The sequence below is a fragment of the Centruroides sculpturatus genome, unplaced genomic scaffold (genome assembly GCF_000671375.1).
Source record: "Centruroides sculpturatus isolate CEXI.00-Female unplaced genomic scaffold, Cexi_2.0 scaffold477, whole genome shotgun sequence".
Lineage (NCBI taxonomy): Eukaryota > Metazoa > Arthropoda > Arachnida > Scorpiones > Buthidae > Centruroides > Centruroides sculpturatus.
Window position 1 is genome coordinate 540,078 of NW_019385213.1, and position 17,041 is coordinate 557,118.

Genomic DNA, 17,041 nt, shown 5'->3' on the forward strand with positions numbered 1-17,041 from the left:
AATTATGTAAAATAATAAAAACATCCTTGCCCTTTCTATTTTCTACTGACAACAATAATAATGTTATAAGTTTAATTTAACATGTCGACGATATCTTAGTTTTTAACATATATTTATTATACTTGAGTTAAAGTGAACAATTTAAAAAAATTAGAATTTAATAATTAATTAGGTAAAAATTATATCAAATGGAAAGAAGTTGTTATAAAAAAGTTTCAATAGATAAAATTTTTATTTTAGACTACAGTATTTTTAAATGGTTATGTTATGCTAAATTAACATACTTGATGAATTTGTACAATTCTCTAGCTGCACATCTTTGAAAATTTTTCATACAATATAAATAGTTTAGTCTAAAAAAATCCAACATTCACAGTTACGCTAAAAATAGTACATGAGATTTCAATGTTTATAAATGAAAATTTCTTTAAAAAATTTTCCATTTGCATTAAGGAAACTTTTAATTTATGTGTTTTATTAGATATTTCTATTATAGTGAATCAAAAAGCAATTTCACAAAACTGAATTTCAATTCAAAGGGCAAATATTGCATTACTCAACAAAACTACATTAGTATTAACTAGGCACAGAGTGTTTGTAGTCTGAACACAAAGTAAGAATTGAGTTGAAGCACTAGCAAGTCAATAATATTGTTTGGGGCCATCTATGACAATAATTTCCCATTACTGTAACAGTGATGTCACCACTTGCATAAAAAAAAAAATTTTTTAAATTGTGTGCACTCAAGCTAGCAATCTTACATATTGTTACTTTGACCCCACTATCTCAAAAACAAAATCATGGACTCCGATTTTCATTACATTTTCAATTTCTGGATCTCATATTATGTAAAAGAACGAAGTTTAATCAAAATCGACAATCAAATTTTGACAATGAACTCAATTTTATAAGCCATATAGAAGAGGCTATGCTAACACTGTCTCAATTATAATTTCTTATAACAGATTTAAAAGGAAAGCTTTATTTTTTATAAACATATACACAGCAAGTTAAACCGAAATATTATGTCAAACTTAACATTGGTAATTTAGGCAGATATTTTGAAACAGATTCTCAAAAATTTACACAAACTATTAATTGAAATAAGTTTATTTTGGTTGAATATGAAAAATATCTTTCAATAAATTTTGAAATGTAAGACCTTAAAAATTGAAATTTGAATTTTTCCATTTTTTGTCCAGAATATACATGTATGCTATGATTGTTGTACAATAATTATCTTCATATCTACCATAAGGTATGTTAGAAAGGGTAACTGATTATGTTGCTAATTGTGTCAATGTTAATTGCTAACATATACATTTCATATTTTTATTTTCAACTAAAATTCAGCTTTATCATTAAACTGTATCAAGTATGAAACTCAAATACTTTAAATAAAATATATTTATGTAAGTAAATATTTTGAAAAATATACTTTTCACAGCTTGTCTATTTTTAATATTCAAATTTTTCAATGATTTCCTCAACTTTACATTATGATTATTTAATCCATCTATTGCATAAACAAGACAGGTTGTGTTGAAATGTATTATTCTTATTACATAAAGTAAGATTATTCTAGATTATAACTATCGTTCACAGTTCTTTTAAGTAGGTACATTATAAATACTGAGATGGAAATCTGCACAAACTATTGTACAAAAAAATCTTGACCAATATATGTATTTTTAATCTGATTTTCAAAAATTTCTGACAAAACATAGAAATTATTATGATTTGAAAAAATTTAAATTGCAATTGATTGAGAAACAAAAAGCACGTAACTCTTCTATACTGTCCTAAGTTAAAATAGTTCCAGAAAATGCTTATCTACATCAAATACTATAAATTACATTTACAACTACAAATATGTTTAGATAAAATAATAGCATTATTTCTTGAATTTGTTGATATATTTTAAGAAAATTATCAGTGTAAGGAGATATTTTAGCAAATTCATTTAATTTAATAATACTAATATAAAATCTTATTGAAACGTAACAATTTTTTTTAAATTTTAGTATTTAAAATCTTTTAAATACCAATTCCAGTAATAAATATATATAATATTGTATAAATGCTTCCTTTTTATTATTATTGACATTAAATTCTATGTTAAGTACTGTACATTTCATGCAAAGGAATGCTTTTGCAGATCATGAGATTAAAATTATCGAAGATATTTAAGATGGTAATTTATCTTGTTTTGATAGATTTAACCTTGCGCTAGGAAAACTGAATGCATCATAATTTCCTTCCTATAATCTATAGATTGTTTTAAAAAACCTTCTTACTTTCATGATGCAAAGTACAATCCACATATGTGACAATTTTTTAACACCAAACCAATCTTTGTTTAAAAAAATGTTTTAAGTTTAGCTTATGCAATCAACAATAATTAAGAACATTTCTGAGTCTTGTTTCCTATTAATATAGAAGAAGTTTGTACTAGTGACATATCCTGAAAGTTCTTAAAGAAGAAATTTAATTATACTATTTTCATCAATGCAAAGATTAACAAAAAATACCAGAAAGACAACCATGTTCAAAGAAATCAAAAATCATATCAAAGGCATATTACAATCATCCTGTGAAATTGATTTTATTTTTGTTGTTAATGTTTCTTCATTATTAGTTCACTTTCATTATAGTATGTATTTATTGCTAATTACAGTAATTGTCATTTAATTGTTATATCTAGCCATTAGCAAATGCAACCAATTGTTTGCACTAAAGTTTTTTATAAACTAGTTTTGACCATCAAAAATGAGGAACTGACTATATTTTATAATTCTAGACTTTAAATTTTCATTGTATACTTCAATATCAATTATTTAATTTCTTGCCTAGCTTGGAAATACTTCTTTTCAATTATTAAATGTCCTTGCAAATTGTCTTATATTATTTCATTGCTGATGTGCCAAGATAGAAAATAAAGAATATTAATCTACTCAAATCATATGAAAAATATCCCCTGTACCTCATAGAAAAATTTTTTGTCAATAAAAAAAAGTAAGACTTTCAGACAATAAGCATGAAATACACTGTTGCAGACAATAGGCAGGAAATTATGATGTCTTAAGATCTATAGTCAACTCACTATGCAAATTACATATGTTTCTAATAGTAATTGTGGTCAGACTCAATCCAGATTTTCAAATGTACAGTACATGTAAATTAGCATCTTAAACACCGTAAATCAAATTAAATATGGGCTTGAATTTACAACACCTTAACAAAGAAAGTATGAATATTTATAAATATTTAAAATACTGTATAATTTAAAGAATCACTATATTTAAACAAAACTTATACTAATTATAATTTCTAAATAAAAAATAATGAATTCTAAAAAAAACATTAGGGCATCAACAATACAGAAAAACACAAATAACAAAGTTTTCATTGAAAGAGGACTAATGTCCATTTTTCGATAGCTGAATCTGAATTTTTGATGTCCTGTTTCAACACTTCATTGTATATGTGACACACAAAATTAAGCCAAAACTGTATTAATAATCAAGTGATAACATCTAATAGGTTCTCTCATTTAACTCAGCTCTATCATTTGATTATAAGTAATAATTTCTGTCTCTCTATATAAATTTAACATTCTTCTAAAATTTTTAGAAAGCCATATTTATTAATTAAATCTTTTTGATAAACACTAATTTGCTTCCTTGACCATATGAATTATTTTGAAAACAGATAAATGTGAAAAAAACCTGCAGACCATTAAGAATATGTTTGATAAAATAGCCAGGACAATAAGAACAAACTTCAAAAATTCTCAAAAGAAACAATATATTAATGTCTTTACATCTTCAAGGTGGACAAGAAGACTCCAAAGAAAAGTTGACTGCTGTGATACTTATTTCCAGAGGTGTGTAGAAAGGACAAGATAAAGACTTTTTAATGTATTCTCTCTCCAGAAAGTAGTCAAAATAGTTTTTTTTTTCCTGTAAATTATTTTCTAAGTTTGTAATATAAGCATTGAACAATTGAAAGAACATCAATTTCGATAAAGATTGTGACCAACAATAAATTCCTCTTCACTGTAAGCATTAAAGTGAAAACATTAGTTCTCTTTACTGCAATGAAAAAAAAACAGAACAGCAGATCGCATTCAAGAGAAATCTGAAAGCTTTTCTGCTAATTCTAGATGGATGGTGTATTTATTTTGTGGCATCAGGAAAAATTTCAATAGCAGATATATCCTTATGTTGATACAAATATGTAACTATATATGATATGAAAATGAACAGATGATCAGATTAAAAGATGTTATTGATGACTTTATGATAAACAATAAATTATTTGATGAATTTGTAATTTTAAATCAAAATTGGAAGATAATACATACTTGATTTCAATCTGCCATTTAAAACACAAATAACTTGCACATTATCTGTATAAAATTACTGCTGATTAAAAATGTAAAAAAAACAGTAATGTAACTGATCGACACATGAAAACACAATCCTTAAACAATCAAAAACATTTCTTATTTGATTTTTTTTAAAAAGCATCTTGTCATCTTTTAAAAATTAATTTTCACAAAGTTCCAAAGGCTTTTGCCAAACAAATTGCTCTTAAATATATTCATGCTACTCAGTCAAGAAAAAGTTCAATCAAGTGAAATAATAATGTTTATTACAGAAATTTCTATTAAAAATAATTTTCTCCTTTATTTATATGCATTTTCATCAGAACTGAATTGGCCAGTATAGAAGGAATACATAAATTCTTGTTTCTTTATGGAATTATACACTATATATAATTATGCATTTAAGCTACACTAATATATTTTGAAATAGTCTATTAGTTCTTGAATCATGCCAACTCCAACTTAATAAACATATTAATTAGAAAATTTCATTAACATAACATTAATCATAAATATAAACCTCATATACCTTGAATAATGTCAAATAATCATATTTAAGTTAAATTACATTAAATATTAACAACTTAATATTTAAGTTACATTATATTAATGTAACTTTTTAATCAAAGTAATGTCTTTCTCATAAAAAGTATATCTGGTTATCAGATATACTTTTTATATACAGTATATCATTATAACTGGTTATGAATTACATTGAATAATAATAATAATTTACATCTGATAAAAAAAAATAACTGTTATACATTATGTACAAGCAAGGTCACTTATTTTTTTTTTAAAATTGCCATGGTAATTAAGTTTCTATAAACAAAGTTAATAGAAACAGCAAGCATTAATAATAAATTTTATATTACTAAAATTATTGTTTTAATATTTAATGTAAAAATTTTTTATAAAAACAATGCACATCAAATGCAACATATTTCTTCCTTTTGCTAATGTATCAGATCATCTTTCAAAATTTGCTTTTTTTTTTGAGAGAAAAATAAATATATATATTAAAGATTAGATTGCATTTTTAACATTTCAACAGGAACAATTGTGGATTTTGTCAAATGCTACCTCTTTTTTAAATACAAATTGGAAAGTAGTATTTAAAATTATTTCAAATGAAATTCAATATAGTTAATATATTTTTCTTTAAGTAAAAAGGAAAAATTCAAATACTTCTAGTTTATATTCTACTTTTTACAGTAAGTTACAAGACACTCCATAATTTATAAACAAAAAAAAACCAGATGCTATTGAATTGCTGAACCAAATTCTACATCTTTTGATACAACATATTTAGTTTTATAAATGCTTGTTAAGAATAATTTCATCTATAAAATTAGATTATATATTTATAAAAGTGATATAAATTTCTACCAAGTGTTTTGATGAAAATTCATGTTTGATCTTTACATTAACAAGATTTTCATGTAAAGTCAACATATCTGATATTAAAATATATAAAGACAGTTTATGCATTTCACAATAGTCATTAAAAATTAAGCAACATCTGTTCAGATACTTAGTAAGATACTTAGAAAATTAGTAAGAACTAATTTTCAATATAAATTTAGTAATTTAAGTTTTTATTGATGGCTTCTTAGGTTGCAGTCATTTGTGCGTGTACAGATCTTGGTTTTTAACTTCGATGTCTTCCAAGATAATTAAAATATTCTAACATTTATGTCCATTACATATTCATATACAGAATAATTAAGAATTATATATAGAATTTTAAATTTTATATTGATATATCATTAAGCTTAATGAATTTTATGATACTTGTTGTTACAATTAATATTAAACAGTCATAACATAACAAAATTATCTTGGGAACTATTAACACTAGAATAATGACATTTAAAATCTCTACTTCCTGTGACAAAACATCCATCAGGTTTTATAGAATACGACGATATTCCCTACAGATGGAGAGCAAGATAGCCATAATGTAGTTTGCATCCCCACCTTTTTTTTAATATTCTGTATCTTCATAACTTCTTCCAGTTCCCAAAACTTACTTAGATAACTAAGCTGATTTTTTTTATCACAAAAAATTTTACTTAAAATAACTTTTATATTGAGGAAATCATTTTCCTAGTTCACATTTTATTAAATTTAAAAATGTTTTTAAGTTAAGTTTCCCTATATAACAATACGTACCTTGTTTCTTGAAATGACAATGTGATCCCAATATAATATAAAAGAAATTAGACTTACCTTTAACAGAAGCAATTATGGCCAAAGACTGAGAAAAACAAACTTAAGATTTCTAATTTATAATAAAATATCATAACTAATAAAAACTACTTTGTACTTAATTTATGTCACATAATCTTCTTAGATATAGTTTAGAAGTTTTTGAACTTCATTCAGCAAATATTTATATTTTTCTACACAAATTTTCTTTGAGATAGAAGTGTTTTACTTTCTTTCATAGAACTGGCTATTGTATTACAAAAGTCTTCTTCCATGATAAACTTTAAAAATATTTCTATTCATTCAAATTAGAACTTATTACAAATATTATATCTTATAAATATTCATAACAGATTCAAAATATCTGATAGTGTTTCTTCTATCTTCAATGGATACTTAATTGTTCTTCATTTCACAACTGATGATATCTTAAAATTTCTTTTCTTATAAAATGGTAGTGCTGAAAATTAAATTTAACATAACTTTGTAATTAACTAAAGCACCATACCTGGTCTAAAATAAAATTGCGAAGTGTTCTAGCTCCCAAGTCAAGTAATTTATTTAAACTTCTAGTAGACTTTTCAATTAAAACATCCCATCTTCCAGAATAATTTTTCTTTCTTGGAAGTCCCATTACCTAAAAATTAAGATTGTAAAATTTTCTTTTAAAAAAATGTTTTTATTACATAAATGCAATTTATCATCATTAAAGTACTGATAACTTTTAATTAATGAAATTATCCTTCATTTAACTTCTTATTTAGACTTGTATTAAAACGTTATTTCAGCAACTAAATAGTGCTAGTTTGCCAAACTTATTACACAGCCTCAGTATATTATAATATAATATACTGAGCCTCAGTATATTATATTATAATATAATGAGGCTGTCGTAATAAGTTTGGCAAAATAGAACTATTAAGTTGCTGAAATAATGTTTTAATAAAATTATGATTATAAATTATAGAATTAATACATTAAGCAAAACTACACTAGAATTACTTCAGAAAAATCAGTTTAAGTGAAGAAAAATAACTGTTAATATTAAAAATTTCAGCAAAACATTTTAAATGAAATATGGTAATAATAATTATAAAATTAAAAGGAATCAGAGATCATTTTGATTGTGACAGCTATCTCACAGAATCACATAAAATAAGATTTATATCTATATGAAGATTGTAATAAATATCTTCTGATTCAACAATTAACACTTAAATAGAAGCAGTTGATACGTTGTAATTGATAGTTTATATTTATAAACTGATAAGTCTAACAGTTTAATTGGGCATGCATGAATCAAAATAAAAGCTAAACAATAAAATTAGAATAACCATTAAAATGAAACTTTATAATATCCACATACAGTATATAAACAACAACAAAAAATTTTCATTTGATATTTCATTTCTTACTCTGCCATATCTGTAGAGTGCAGATACGAACTCCTCATGCTAAACAATTTAAAAAGTAACAAATAATATTATATTAAATATTTAAAGTGTTTATAATTTATAACTTACTTTCATTTTGTCTATAATGCTATTAGTGCCAAGAATGTTATATTTTTTCTCTGGATTTTCAGCAGCATATTTTAGAGCCCAAGTAGTTTTACCACTTGCAGGAAGTCCACACATCATGATTATCTATTTAAAAGTAAACATTGAGAAGTTATTTTTTAATATTTGAAATAGCATTACTGAAGAACTACTAATACACATGAAATTACAATGTTATATTCAAAATTGAATAATCTACTTATTTTAATGCACTTTGAATTAGGTTAACATTAGTAAAAATTCTAACAAAAGCTTTAGATGCATATTAATTAAATTAATTGAATTAAATTTCATTTCCATATCCATACTTAACAAAACAATATCACTGGGCAGACTTCATATTGTGCACATGCATTTAATATAAAAAAAAAATAATATTAAAACATTTTTAGTTTTATTATAAAAAGTCATTCAATCCAAAGTACAAATCTAATATTCATAAATTGCTAGAAAAAAATAAAGGAATTCCCTGACTATATGTAAAATATGTTTCTCTGACCAGTAGAAATTATCTGACATTTCCTTGATTTCCCAGTGAGAGTAAGACTAACTGGATTAAACTGTTTTTTAACTTTAGATTTCCAATTCATTTTTCCAAAAATAAAACTCAAGAGCACACTAATTTATGAAAAAATTCTCATGTTTGAATATAAAGTTAATCATAAGAACTACCTCACAATCCTCTCGCTTTTCTGGTGGCTTTACTCCTCTTTCACGTTCTTCTAATGGAACTGTGCTGATAAATCGGTAATCCTCATACCCCTCAGGTAAAGGAAAATAAGGTTCTTCCTATATATAATAATAATAAATAATATATATAAATATAATTTCTTTTAACAATAAATGTAAACATGTATTTAACATCACATTTCAGAACTGTAATTTCTTCACAATTTTCAGTTGGGGAAAGAAGAACTCAGTTATCATCATTTGATATATTTCAATCATTGAAAAAAAATTGATGATAATTATTTTGTAAACTTAAAAACTAAATATATTCATAAATTAGCAACAAATAAAATAATAGTAATGAATATTTTTATCTGTTATAAAGACACAAAACACTGAAAATAAGTTCAAAAGTTATTACTAAAATGAATTTTTTTAAATCCATATCAACAACTCTATGTTTTAATAAAATTTAAGTTTATCACTACATTTTCTGATAATGATCATCTGCATTTTTTTTGAGTTTTAATTCATTAAAATAATAAGTTCAAAGATCTATCAGACAATAAGAAGTGTGTGTGTGTGTGTGTGTGTTGTTTTTTTTAAGGGTAAAATCAAGTAATATGTAAAAAATGAATAAAAATGATTTATTCAGGAATGTAAGCACTAGCAAACTATATAACCTTTTCTCAACAAAATGCATGTTTGTAAATGTGATTTTGATATAACTCTCTATCTTTAAAAGTGAAGAAAGCTGCCAACACTGTTTATAGTATTTCTCAATTTTGAAATTGTCAGTTGCACAAACTGTAACCCAAGGCAAAGAAAAGATGATAATTGGATGGTGCTGTGAGTGAAGAATATAGAAAGTGGCTAGACTTTCTATAACAAGGCTTTGCAGCCTGTCTTAGGCTATTCATTGTAGTATGACAGTGAGAATTGTCTCGTTAGGTGTATTAAATACTCGGCTCGGATGTCACGCCAACAGTTAACTCAATCAAAAACTTCAGATTATGAGGCGTTGAAAGATTAAAATGTTTCTTTTAATTCTATTTAACGCCTCATAATCTGAAGTTTTTGATTGAGAAATGTCTTAAAGAAGCACAAAGTTTTTGTAATGAACAAGTGCACGGTATTTTGGAGCTGGGCAAAGACTTTTGCAATAATTATTCAACCAGTGATAGAAATCATAACAGATAATACTAACTGTATTCCATCAAATAAACTTTTCTGTTATTGAATCCTGAGCTTTAGTGTTTTCAAAGACAATCCATTTATCATCACTCATATAATCTATCCAAAAAGGTTAGAAAACATCCTCATTCTTATGGAATAAACAGTGAGATTGTAAGCCACTGAAGTTTGTTTAGTTTTCAGTTTTTTTCTAGGTGATTTAAATGCAAACAAATAGTTTCATTACATATATCAAACAATTTCTGCAAGCTCCTTAACTTCACTGAAATGTTAATATTGAAAGAATATACAGTGGTGCCTCGTATAACGTACTTAATCATTTCCGGGTGCACGTCCATTAAGTGAAAAGTCCATAGAAATACATGTTAAAACATCTAATTCGTTCCGCAGCATAAAATAACCATACTGTACCATAAAAAAAATGAAAATAGAGCAGATTATGCCGTGTAGTCAGATGTTGTGAGAAGGAAGTGGAGGAATACTTTCTTCACACATTCATACAGATACAAACTTTTTACACACTGCAGCAGGTCTCTTTTTATTGTTTTTTAATCAGAGTCAGATTCAGGAGAGGCTACTGGAGTTTGCAGGGTCATTCTTGAAAAACATGTCCAAGGTGGTCTGTTTCTCTCTCTTCTTCAACACCTGTCAGAAATGACAGGCAAGGGTGTCACTGTAGACATCATTGATCCTGGTGGCCTCAGCTCTATTTGGATAATGAGTGTTGATAAACTCCTTAACCTCCCCATTTGACAAGGAAGTTGTTGTCAACTTTCACTCCTTCTGATGATGTCTTGCTTTGTTTCAATTGAAATCACCTTTCTGTTTTTTAGAAGCCATGATTTGCACAACACTTGAATAAATGTAAATACCCTGCACTGAGGTGATGTACGTAATAAACAAGGGAGCAGCCGAATCCCAATGGCAGCTCTGTACTTCAGATATAGGCCTACTAATAATATATTCTAATAATACTAATATATTATAAAAATAGCAAGATGTCATTGGCAATGGCAAAAGTACGGAAACATAATTCACACTTGCTTGCAGAAAGACTGTTGTTCGCCTCACATAATTGCCGAATGGAAAGGCTGTTGTTCACAGCCAGTCCGTTGCTCGAGTCATGTAACAGCCAAACAGGAAGTCTATTGTTCGCAGTGTTTGTTATTCGTGGCACCACTGTACGAACTTGTTTTGTTACCTGATAGTTTTTACAAAAAAAAATATGTCATTCATTCATTCAGCAGTAAAAAGTTAATCATTTTGCTTATGTACAGATAACTCTTGTACAATATGGAGTTCCTACATGGTTTCACTCTAACATGGTTCAAAAATTGGAGACATCCCCAAAGATATCACAATATTTAAAAGGCAAACACCATCATTCAGTATTTTAACTTAACAAAATATTTCCACATTTCACTTGATAGGTACCTGTTTACTGTCTTCCATTTTGACTTATATTAACTAAAGTGTCATCAGATTTATGGTATGTCAAAAGTAAAAGGCAATAGACAGAGAAGTGGGAAAACATTTATGATCACTCAATCAACTTCCACTATGCACAACATATATACAGTAGTATGGTGGAATAATTCGAAATATTTTTTCAGTCCCTAAAAATCATCTCTCAAAACTCTAGAACAGAAAGTTAAAATTTCATATGTATACAAAAGATGAACTAAATATTAGAAATTTGAAACATTAATGCATTAAAAATTTTAGTAAGAACCATTTATTGCAAAAACTGAGGATAATTTCAAGGATCATACATTAAATATAAATAAAATTTCCAGCAAATGGAAGATTTCTACCAAACAAAACAAATCATTTTAAGGTAATAATAAGTTACTTTATTAAATAAAGTAATTTACTATTGTTTTGTAATAAAATGGCAACTCTTTTGGATTCAATTCTATAAAACAAACTTTAACCATATATTGTTTTTTTTTCCCCTTCCTTCTTCTTTCAATTTTGTTTTACAATGAAGAAAGTCAGATATTATTAAGATTCTTTTGTTCTTATATAATAGAATAAATGAATTAAAAATAACANTAATATAAAAAAAAAATAATATTAAAACATTTTTAGTTTTATTATAAAAAGTCATTCAATCCAAAGTACAAATCTAATATTCATAAATTGCTAGAAAAAAATAAAGGAATTCCCTGACTATATGTAAAATATGTTTCTCTGACCAGTAGAAATTATCTGACATTTCCTTGATTTCCCAGTGAGAGTAAGACTAACTGGATTAAACTGTTTTTTAACTTTAGATTTCCAATTCATTTTTCCAAAAATAAAACTCAAGAGCACACTAATTTATGAAAAAATTCTCATGTTTGAATATAAAGTTAATCATAAGAACTACCTCACAATCCTCTCGCTTTTCTGGTGGCTTTACTCCTCTTTCACGTTCTTCTAATGGAACTGTGCTGATAAATCGGTAATCCTCATACCCCTCAGGTAAAGGAAAATAAGGTTCTTCCTATATATAATAATAATAAATAATATATATAAATATAATTTCTTTTAACAATAAATGTAAACATGTATTTAACATCACATTTCAGAACTGTAATTTCTTCACAATTTTCAGTTGGGGAAAGAAGAACTCAGTTATCATCATTTGATATATTTCAATCATTGAAAAAAAATTGATGATAATTATTTTGTAAACTTAAAAACTAAATATATTCATAAATTAGCAACAAATAAAATAATAGTAATGAATATTTTTATCTGTTATAAAGACACAAAACACTGAAAATAAGTTCAAAAGTTATTACTAAAATGAATTTTTTTAAATCCATATCAACAACTCTATGTTTTAATAAAATTTAAGTTTATCACTACATTTTCTGATAATGATCATCTGCATTTTTTTTGAGTTTTAATTCATTAAAATAATAAGTTCAAAGATCTATCAGACAATAAGAAGTGTGTGTGTGTGTGTGTGTTGTTTTTTTTAAGGGTAAAATCAAGTAATATGTAAAAAATGAATAAAAATGATTTATTCAGGAATGTAAGCACTAGCAAACTATATAACCTTTTCTCAACAAAATGCATGTTTGTAAATGTGATTTTGATATAACTCTCTATCTTTAAAAGTGAAGAAAGCTGCCAACACTGTTTATAGTATTTCTCAATTTTGAAATTGTCAGTTGCACAAACTGTAACCCAAGGCAAAGAAAAGATGATAATTGGATGGTGCTGTGAGTGAAGAATATAGAAAGTGGCTAGACTTTCTATAACAAGGCTTTGCAGCCTGTCTTAGGCTATTCATTGTAGTATGACAGTGAGAATTGTCTCGTTAGGTGTATTAAATACTCGGCTCGGATGTCACGCCAACAGTTAACTCAATCAAAAACTTCAGATTATGAGGCGTTGAAAGATTAAAATGTTTCTTTTAATTCTATTTAACGCCTCATAATCTGAAGTTTTTGATTGAGAAATGTCTTAAAGAAGCACAAAGTTTTTGTAATGAACAAGTGCACGGTATTTTGGAGCTGGGCAAAGACTTTTGCAATAATTATTCAACCAGTGATAGAAATCATAACAGATAATACTAACTGTATTCCATCAAATAAACTTTTCTGTTATTGAATCCTGAGCTTTAGTGTTTTCAAAGACAATCCATTTATCATCACTCATATAATCTATCCAAAAAGGTTAGAAAACATCCTCATTCTTATGGAATAAACAGTGAGATTGTAAGCCACTGAAGTTTGTTTAGTTTTCAGTTTTTTTCTAGGTGATTTAAATGCAAGCAAATAGTTTCATTACATATATCAAACAATTTCTGCAAGCTCCTTAACTTCACTGAAATGTTAATATTGAAAGAATATACAGTGGTGCCTCGTATAACGTACTTAATCATTTCCGGGTGCACGTCCATTAAGTGAAAAGTCCATAGAAATACATGTTAAAACATCTAATTCGTTCCGCAGCATAAAATAACCATACTGTACCATAAAAAAAATGAAAATAGAGCAGATTATGCCGTGTAGTCAGATGTTGTGAGAAGGAAGTGGAGGAATACTTTCTTCACACATTCATACAGATACAAACTTTTTACACACTGCAGCAGGTCTCTTTTTATTGTTTTTTAATCAGAGTCAGATTCAGGAGAGGCTACTGGAGTTTGCAGGGTCATTCTTGAAAAACATGTCCAAGGTGGTCTGTTTCTCTCTCTTCTTCAACACCTGTCAGAAATGACAGGCAAGGGTGTCACTGTAGACATCATTGATCCTGGTGGCCTCAGCTCTATTTGGATAATGAGTGTTGATAAACTCCTTAACCTCCCCATTTGACAAGGAAGTTGTTGTCAACTTTCACTCCTTCTGATGATGTCTTGCTTTGTTTCAATTGAAATCACCTTTCTGTTTTTTAGAAGCCATGATTTGCACAACACTTGAATAAATGTAAATACCCTGCACTGAGGTGATGTACGTAATAAACAAGGGAGCAGCCGAATCCCAATGGCAGCTCTGTACTTCAGATATAGGCCTACTAATAATATATTCTAATAATACTAATATATTATAAAAATAGCAAGATGTCATTGGCAATGGCAAAAGTACGGAAACATAATTCACACTTGCTTGCAGAAAGACTGTTGTTCGCCTCACATAATTGCCGAATGGAAAGGCTGTTGTTCACAGCCAGTCCGTTGCTCGAGTCATGTAACAGCCAAACAGGAAGTCTATTGTTCGCAGTGTTTGTTATTCGTGGCACCACTGTACGAACTTGTTTTGTTACCTGATAGTTTTTACAAAAAAAAATATGTCATTCATTCATTCAGCAGTAAAAAGTTAATCATTTTGCTTATGTACAGATAACTCTTGTACAATATGGAGTTCCTACATGGTTTCACTCTAACATGGTTCAAAAATTGGAGACATCCCCAAAGATATCACAATATTTAAAAGGCAAACACCATCATTCAGTATTTTAACTTAACAAAATATTTCCACATTTCACTTGATAGGTACCTGTTTACTGTCTTCCATTTTGACTTATATTAACTAAAGTGTCATCAGATTTATGGTATGTCAAAAGTAAAAGGCAATAGACAGAGAAGTGGGAAAACATTTATGATCACTCAATCAACTTCCACTATGCACAACATATATACAGTAGTATGGTGGAATAATTCGAAATATTTTTTCAGTCCCTAAAAATCATCTCTCAAAACTCTAGAACAGAAAGTTAAAATTTCATATGTATACAAAAGATGAACTAAATATTAGAAATTTGAAACATTAATGCATTAAAAATTTTAGTAAGAACCATTTATTGCAAAAACTGAGGATAATTTCAAGGATCATACATTAAATATAAATAAAATTTCCAGCAAATGGAAGATTTCTACCAAACAAAACAAATCATTTTAAGGTAATAATAAGTTACTTTATTAAATAAAGTAATTTACTATTGTTTTGTAATAAAATGGCAACTCTTTTGGATTCAATTCTATAAAACAAACTTTAACCATATATTGTTTTTTTTTCCCCTTCCTTCTTCTTTCAATTTTGTTTTACAATGAAGAAAGTCAGATATTATTAAGATTCTTTTGTTCTTATATAATAGAATAAATGAATTAAAAATAACATAATGCACAATAAACATTAAAATTAGAAGCTTTGTTTTGAAAAAATTCATGTTACAATGTTAAATATTAATTGCCATAATAAAATAATTAACCTTGAAATTCAATAAAAAAAATTTTCATTATATATATAGTGAGAGAGAGAGAGAGAAGAGAGAGCATATTAAAATCTTATTACTTATTAAAATAATTTTTCATCTAAACAGTTACTTCAAATTGTTTTATAAACTTACATTTTGTCCAAAATTAACTTCAAAGGAACAATTTTTGGTAAGAATGTGTGGATATAGTGCTTGATCTTCTAATTCTTCTTTGGTTATTTCAAATGCTACACCTTCATGTTGTCCATTTTTAGCAAAACTTATCTGCACTGGATCATCATCCATATTCTAAAAAAATTAGCATAATTGCAATATAAATAATGTATTCATGGAAATATTTATTTCAATTACATAAGACAATAAACAACAATCATTCCATTCAAAAAAGTCTTATGCTAAATATAAAATTTTTGAATATAACAAACTTGACTTTGTGTATTGTGTTGTATGTATTGTAAAAATATTCTGTATACATTGCAATAATGTTCTGTTATTATCTTGATACATATCTTTTCTCTGAGTTATTTGAATACTCAAGTATTTACATACCAATTTAAAATCTAGTGAAAAATTTTGTTTAGAAAATTAGCAAACAGCTAGCATACTTTGATATATATTAAGTTAGTAAAAAAAAATCAATTTTTTATTGTTATTTTCAATTTTCAAATGATCAGTTTTTAGAAAAAGCTTTTTTAATTAAGGGAACACACTACTGAAATTTCAAACTATTTTACTAATTGATCTAAAGCAATAATAATCATATGTTGTTAAGTTTAATGTGGTTTAATAATTTTTATATTGAATTAAAGATTAGGTAATTATAAAAAACAATTTTTTTTGCCAAGGAAATCAATTTTTAAAAAATGATAATTAAAATATTAGATATTTATCTTTTAGATTATTAATCTTTAATGTTATAGAAAAAGGTAAAGTAAATGTTTTTGGTGTATGAAATAAATATATTTAATACTGCTAAATTATTTTTAATACCAAATATTTCAGATTCTGTATACAGGTAGGCCTCCTACAACGCGGTAGATACGTTCCTCGAAAATACCGCATTATGGGAAATCGCGTTATAAGAGACACCAACTTAATACAAAAACTGGGATTCGGTTCTAAAAAGAGAAAAACTTGCCATTTGAATGGCGTTTTTTGAATTTTTCAAACCAGCCATTGCTAGCCATGAATTTAACACTGGTTTCATCAGCCGACGACTGTCCCATTTGTTTTAAATAATCAAATATTTTTAAGGCTTTGTGTTTAACTGCACTTTTATTTAAAGGCAACCGTTTCTTGTTCATAT

The 17,041-nt window shown here is 26.7% G+C and overlaps 1 protein-coding gene across 2 annotated transcripts in view; it reads right to left on the reverse strand.

Annotated features, from left to right (window-relative positions):
- LOC111636235 (heterogeneous nuclear ribonucleoprotein U-like protein 1) overlaps nt 1-16,050 on the reverse strand; it is a 44,661-nt gene extending 28,611 nt beyond the window's left edge. Inside the window, exons 1-4 of one of the 2 annotated variants that reach the window (XM_023381448.1) lie at nt 15,868-16,050; nt 12,395-12,511; nt 8,125-8,247; nt 7,110-7,238 (exon numbers count right to left, since the gene is read on the reverse strand). In XM_023381448.1, coding sequence (XP_023237216.1) covers nt 7,110-7,238; nt 8,125-8,247; nt 12,395-12,511; nt 15,868-16,020 — 522 coding nt within the window. In that variant the 5' untranslated portion in view covers nt 16,021-16,050. Of the gene's footprint in view, nt 1-7,109; nt 7,239-8,124; nt 8,248-8,832; nt 8,986-12,394; nt 12,512-15,867 lie in introns of those variants that run through there. The other variant, XM_023381449.1, reaches the window with a different exon arrangement.
- Between the last annotated feature and the right edge of the window lie 991 nt (nt 16,051-17,041).